The 7442-nt window shown below is 36.3% G+C and overlaps 1 protein-coding gene across 1 annotated transcript; it reads right to left on the bottom strand.

The window, feature by feature from the left end:
- Positions 1–5103: 5103 nt before the first annotated feature.
- LOC139888846 (uncharacterized) lies at positions 5104–6314 on the bottom strand. The gene is made up of 2 exons (XM_071871830.1): positions 5890–6314; positions 5104–5800 (listed from the first exon to the last, which is right to left on the bottom strand). The coding sequence occupies exons 1-2, from the start codon at positions 6312–6314 to the stop codon at positions 5104–5106; spliced, it is 1122 nt and encodes a 373-aa protein (XP_071727931.1).
- Positions 6315–7442: the final 1128 nt, after the last annotated feature.

Below are 7442 nucleotides of genomic sequence, written 5' to 3'. Positions count from 1 at the left end.
CAATCAATAGACTTTTCTGATTTTGCCCACGTTTCGAATAGCCAAAAGATGCAGCAGAGGGGCAGGATTCGTTTGGTCTCAATATAATTGAGGACTGTTTGGCTCCAATAACCCGGTCCACGTACAAATCCAACTATTACTACGAACCAGAAAATTTTGATGTCTATTAATTTAACCACTTAAAATAAATTTTCGTAATTTTAAGAAATTTAGATAAGAAGTAGAATAAAAATCTATGTCCTAAAACTAGAATAGCGAGAAATAAGAAAGAAAAAGAGTTCGTCGAAAAAGGTCGAAAAAGAAAAATGGTTGAAAAATAAAAGGTGACGAAAAAAATAAAAGAAACTTATAAAACTTAAAAATACTTGACTAACCTAACCTTATTACTACAACTAACTTAAAATTATAATCGCAAATTGAAATTACTAATTGGAATGATAATTGATACATAGGTAAAAGTCGTCTAAAAATATTAAAGCTTACAAGAAAAACTAAATCCCAAATGGAAATAACTTAAAAAGAAACTAAAACTTAAAAAGGTGTCGCAAAATTCTAAAGTACCTAAATCGTAGTCTAAAGAAAAAAGCACTTAAGGAATTCTACGGCAAAGCCTAAAAATCTAGGAGTAAAAATGACTATGGCAAAAACTAAGTTTAAAATTAAATATGAGCTAAAAATACAAAAGTTATGCTACAACGATTAAAAAGGGACAAACTATAAAAATATACAAAAAGTTGTAAAAATTACAATTTTTATAAAAATATTATTTTTATATTATTTATTTTATTAAACTATTAATTTTACAATTTAATTAAACTTAATAAACTAAAATATAAATTAAATAAAACTTAAATTAAAATAAAACTTAATTATAATATTAATAATAATTAGGGTTAATAATAATTATAATTAATAATAATCCTTAATAAATGCAGTTTTAGGGCTTCTGTCGGCGTGTCAGGTTATCTCCGCGAGTCGCGGTATTTAAAGCATCAAACCCCGCGAGTCGCGGGGTTCCAAAATTCAACCCTGGAACAGAAAATTTACGCGTTTTTCTTTATTTATTATTTTTTTTTTATTTTCTGTTTTCTGTTTTTATATAAATAAAAGATATTTAAATAAAACTTATATTTTTATAAACTAAAATAAAAATAAAGAAACTTATAAAACTTAAATATTTAACAAAATCTTAAAAATACTTATATTTTTGTTTTTCTTTTTATATTTTTGAATAATTAAAACGTATTTTTACAAAAACGAATTTTAATAAAAGTTAACTAAAAATCTTTTTTTTTTTTATATTAGCGTTGCGCTTCCGGCGTTTAAGAGTGTCCCCGGCAGCGGCGCCAAAGATACTTGATGTCGTAGGGGGTGTATACAAAATAGTATTATTTTTAGTGCGAAATACTATTAAATACGATACAATTTTACACAAGATATTTATTTATTTAGAGAATGGATATACTTAAACCTTGCTACAACACTTATAGGCAGTGTACCTAATCGTACAGTAGTGTAGTTTTTAGTAAGTCCGGTTCGTTCCACAGGGAAATCTTTAAACAAAGCTGAACGCTATATTAATTTACTTTTATAAAAATACAAATATATATATATAAGTAATATTATTATTATAAAGGGGGGTTTTTACCGTTTAATGACCGGTTTGTCGATTTTAAAACTTTAGTTAAAACCTAATGTAAAATATTAAATAAATAAAAGACTTAATTTAAAGCGTAAAATAAATAACGATAATGAAATTGCAATAAAAGTGCGATAAAATAAAATTGCGATAATTAAAAAGGACGATAATTAAAAGTGCAATTAAATAACAATAAATAAAAGTGCGATAATTAGAAGTGCAATTAAATATAAAATAAAAGAAATTAAATATGAAATAAAAGAATTATGCTTATTTAAACTTCCGTAATCATGATGTTCGACGTGTTGATTTTAGTTTTATGCCCATGGGTTAATTGTCCTTTGTCCTGGATTATTTAATATGTCCGTCTGGTTTTTGTCCATAACAGTCCATCAGTCATAAATATAAAGTGCGAGTGTCCTCATCAAATTATTCTTATACCCGAAGTTAAATATTCCAACTAATTGGGGATTCGAATTTTAACAAGGTTTTAATACATTGTTTAATGAATACACCAGGTTATCGACTGCGTGTAAACCAAGGTTTTACTACTTTGTTAACAATTACACCAATTACCCTTGAATGTAATTTCACCCCTGTTTTAATTATTCTAGTGGCTATTAATCCATTCCCGTGTCCGGTTAAATGAACGATTATTCGTACATATAAATACCCCGCCCATCGTGTCCGATTGAGTGTATATGGTAATTTATAGGGACGCCCAATTGTAAATCTTTATATTAACATTAACAAACTATCATTTAGTTAAACAAATATAAAGCCCATTAATAGCCCATAGTCTAATTTCCACAAGTGTCGTTCTTTTGTCCAAACCCCAATTATGGTACAAAGCCCAATTACCCAATTTTAGTAATTAGCCCAATATCATGATTACTTCGTTTTAAATAAGCATAATAATAACTTAGCTATGAGACATTAATGTAAAAAGGTTGAACATAACTTACAATGATTAAAAATAGCGTAGCGTTACACGGACAGAATTTCGACTTACACCCTTACAATATTCGCTAACATACCCTTATTATTAGAATTATAATTAAAATTAAAATATAAATTATAAATATATATATATATAATTTACGTATGATAAGAAGAAGAAAAAGATAGATGATTAAAATGATCAGAATTCGGTTGGCTTTATAGGCAGTTTTTCATTTTGGGGCTCCGCGACTCGCGGCCTTTTTGGCCTTCAAACTCCGCGAGTCGCGGAGATTGAAGTTACAGCTCACACCTTTGGAGTCTTTCTCTGCCGACGGTTTTTATTTATAAATATAATATATATATAATTAATATAATTAATTATATATTATATTATATTTATATACATAGTTAACTTGTAATTTTTAGTCCGTTGTGTCGAGCGTTGAGAGTTGACTCTAGTCCCGGTTCCGGATTTTCGAACGTCCTTGCGTACAATTTTATATTTTGTACTTTGCGTTTTGAATCTTGTACTCTTGTAATTTCGAGACGTTTCTTATCAATAATTGGAACCTCTTTGATTGTCTTTTGTACTTTTGAGCTTTTTGGTCGTTTGCGTCTTCAATTCGTCGAATCTGTCTTTTGTCTTCACCTTTTATTATTTAAACGAATATCACTTGTAAATAGAACAATTGCAACTAAAAGCTTGTCTTTCTTGAGGAATAATGCTATGAAATATATGTTCGTTTTTAGCATTATCAAGTTAGATAGGGTTTGTAGGGATGAAAATTCATCCAATGGAAGATATTGTAAACTTTCAACCGTAGAGATATGCACTTGATTGTGTCCTCTTTTGTAATGAATATAACGTTTTTATATTTGTTATGTCTTGTGTGTAAACTGGTTTATTTGTATTTGAGTTGTTTGATGTGTCATGACAATAACATAGATATATAGACTATGCATGAGCATGGTCGAGAAGTTTATACGGTAAAACCGGACCATCAATGATTTGGTTAGATGCTCTCATTATCCGAGAAGGTTCTTCGAGAGGTATCTTCCTACCAACGAAAGCTAGAAGGCATTTCTTCTTGCGGTAGGTCTGAAATATGCCAAAATACTTTTGATTGTGTTTATCATATTCAGAGTTGCTACAGAGTACAAGTATATAAAATGTAATTTTATTGAGGACTCATACTTAAAAATGATTTTGATACATAAGTGTGTGATCCTTTGTTACCCGGGTGGGTGATCAGTCCTCCCGGTTAAAGGTAGATTACACATGGTATTTCTTTAAATGGAAGGCGTGCCAAGGGCGTTGTATTAGTATTCTGTCTGGTGTTTCCAGGTGGTATGCGCCATAGTCGGTTATGCCGACAACCCTGTAAGGTCCTTCCCATCGTAGGCTAAGTTTTTCGACAGCTGGCTTCGTTATTTCGTAACACTAAGTCGTGTAGCTGAAAGTCTAGTGGTTTGACTTTTTTGTCATAGTGGTTTGCAATTTTTTGCTTCTTCTCGGCCTGCCGGATATGTGCTATTGTCCATCGCTCTTCTAGAGCATCTAGGTTTTCTCGCAGTGCTTCATCATTTTGCTGTTCGTTGAACGTTGTTATTCATTTGGTCGGGACAAGTACTTCATCCGGGATAACCGCTTCAGTGCCATATACTAGACTAAATAGAGTTACGTTTGTACTGTCTTTTGGTGTTGTCCGGTGTGCCTAAAGTACATGTTGGAGTTCATCCACCCATTCTTGTCGGTGTTTTCCTAGTCTAGCCTTTATTCCGGCAACGATGTCCTTGTTAGTGACCTCAACCTGTCTGTTAGCCTATGGATATGCCACGGAGGTGAACGATTGTTGAATGTCCATGTCTATGCACCAGTCTTTAAAAGGATTGTGTGAAAATTGTGTTCCATTGTCGCTAACTATTTCGCGTGGTAAGCCGAAACGACAAACGATATCATCCCATACGAAGGTTAGATTTTCCTTTCAGTAATCGTGCTTAACGGTCTGGCTTCGATCCACTTTGTAAAGTAATCAATTGCGACGACTTGGAACTTAACTTTTCTGACACCTCTTGGGAATGGACCGACAATGTCGATCCCCACTTGCAGAATGGTCAAGCAGCGTGTATTGGGACCATGTTACACCGAGGGGATCTATTGACGAGGGCATGTATTTGACATGCCTCGCAGTTTACGATCAGATCGTATGTGTCCCGGTATATGTGTGGCCAGAAATAACCCATTCTTTTGATCCTGCTGACAATTGTTCTGTAGCCAGATTATGTTGAGCAGGCTCCTTAGTGCATTTCCTGTATGATTTATTTGGCCTGCGTTGTTCCAACGCATCTCAAATATGGCTCGATGAATGATTTTCTATACACGATGCCATCTTTGAAGAGATATATTGGTGCGCGCATCCGGATCCTACGAGATTGTAGCTTTTCATCCGAGAGGGTACCATCGTTGAGGTATCGTATGAAAGGTGTCATCCAAAAATCTTCTTCTTCTGTGATTGTTGCCATTAGGCGTCGGTTGACTTTCTTTCTAGTACTTCCACCATGACCTTTTTGGTGAAGTGATCGTATAGCAGGGAGGCAAGTTTGCTTAAAGCATCTGCTTTCTTGTTACGGTTGTGGGGTAGTTGCTTGATTTCAAATGTTACGAAGTTTTTGACTAGCAATTTTGCAAGCGCTAGGTATTTTTTCATTGATGTGTCTCTTGCTTCGAAACTACCATTTAGCTGGCTTGCTACTAGTTGCGAGTCAACGTAAGCCGTGAGCTGTTGTACATCGATACTTTTTGCTAAGCGTAAACCGGCTAGTAGCGCTTCGTACTCGGCCTCATTATTTGAGGCAGCAAATTTTAGCTGGATGGCGTAGGTTATCTCTTCTCTACTTGGGGATACGAGGAGTAGACCTATGCCGGCTCCTTCCTCGCTAGATGCCCCGTCTGTATATTGTTTCCAGAATTCATCTGTGCCCCTTCTTGTGACGGGAGTTTCACCTTGTTTGATCATATCGGAAGGGAGCTCTACCAGAAAGTTGGCCATAACTTGGCCCTTTACTGAGTTCCTCGGGAGAAAGCTGATTTCATGTTTACCGAGTTCAATTGCCCATTTTTCCATCCTTCCAGAAATCTCCGGCCTGGTTAGGATGTGTTTGATTGGTTGGTCCCTGAGGACCTGTATCGGATGTGCTTGAAAATACCGCCGTAACTGTCTTGGTGTGTGTACCAGAGCATAATTTAACTTTTCCGTAGTGGGGTAGTTTAATTCTCCATTTTGTAATACTTTGCTTACGAAGTATACCGGCATTTGAGTTTTATCTCGTCGATTAGCACCGAGCGGATTGCCTCGGAGGAAGTAGCAAGGTACACCGTGAGGGTTTCTCCCTGTATTGGCGCCGTTAGTGTGGGCAGTTCTCTTAGGAATGCTTTCATATTCTGGAAGGCTTTTTCAGCATCCTCTGTCAAGACGAAGTCTTTCTTGTTTAAGCAACCCTTTAACGTCAGGAAGAAAGGCAAAGATCTATCGGCAGCGCGTGACAGGAATCTCGTTAGTGCCAATAGTTTCCCATTTAGGCTTTGCACGTCTTTTTTATTCCTGGGCGATTGTATGTTTTTGATTGCTTGAATTTTCTTTAGGCTTGCCTTGATTCCTCTCGGGGTAACCGTGAACCCCAAGAACCGACCTTCTTCCATCCCGAAAGAGCATTTTGACGGGTTTAGCTTCATATTGATTTTGCGTAGTGACTCGAATGTTTCAATGATATCTAAAATCATCTGTTCTTATGAGTCACTTTTGATGACGATGTCATCTACGTACGCTTCGATGTTTCGTTCGATTTAATCCTGGAATGCCTTATCGATCACCTGTTGATACGTTGCTCCGGCATTCTTTAATCCGAATGGCATTTTGGTATAACAAAAGATTCCTTTGTTTGTGAAGAATGCGGTTTTTTCTTCATCAACTTCTGCCATTGGTATTTGCTGGTAGCCTCTGTACGTATCCAAGAAGCGCTTAAACCTGAAAACCGCGAGAGATTCAACTTTCCAGTCGATTTTCGGCAAGGGGTAGTTTTATTTTGGGCAAGCTTTGTTGATGTCTTTGTAATCGACACACATGCGCCAAGAGCCGTCTGCCTTTTTTACCATCACAGGATTGGCTACCCATGTCTGATATTTCACTTTCTTCATTATTCCGGCATCAACCAGGCGTTGTACCTTGTCGTCCAGGAATTTTCTTCATTCTAATGCCATTGCTCTTTTCTTCTGGACAACGAGTGTGATGTTTGGGTTCACGTTTAGCCGGTGTTGTGCTATCTCGCGTGGGACCCCAGTAATGTCGGATGGCTCCCAAGCGAAGACATCGATATTTGCTGCTAGAAGTTTGTAGAGTGCCAGAGTGTGTCCTTTGCGTTAGCGCTCAGAGTCGTTCCAACCTGGACCCGTTGTTCCGGATACTTAGGATTTGGTGACACATAGCCATCATCGTGCACTATGATGTTATCTGTGCCTTTAAATATCTGTAAGCACTCAACCGGCTCCAGCTCTTGTGTTCGGATTGTTGCAATGCCGACTAGGGTTGGGAATTTCAACATGTCGTGTACTGTAGATGTAACTGCTCCAAATTTTTGCATGGCGTTACGCCTGAGAATGACATTTTACCGTGAGTCGGTTTTGATGATAGAGAATTCTATGTCTGCAGTGGTTTGAAAAGGTAATTTTCCTAGTACAACTTTCAATGTGATGGAGCCTACTGGCTATGTTGCAGTACTGTTGAATCCTGCTAATGGTGAGGTTGCGGCTTTCTTTTGCCGGCGAATGTTTTCTGGTAACTGAAAGAAGCAGTGTTCGAACATG

The sequence above is a fragment of the Rutidosis leptorrhynchoides genome, chromosome 2 (genome assembly GCF_046630445.1).
Source record: "Rutidosis leptorrhynchoides isolate AG116_Rl617_1_P2 chromosome 2, CSIRO_AGI_Rlap_v1, whole genome shotgun sequence".
Classification (NCBI taxonomy): domain Eukaryota; kingdom Viridiplantae; phylum Streptophyta; class Magnoliopsida; order Asterales; family Asteraceae; genus Rutidosis; species Rutidosis leptorrhynchoides.
Note: the sequence above shows the minus strand (reverse complement) of the source record. Positions and strands in the feature narration are given on the sequence as shown.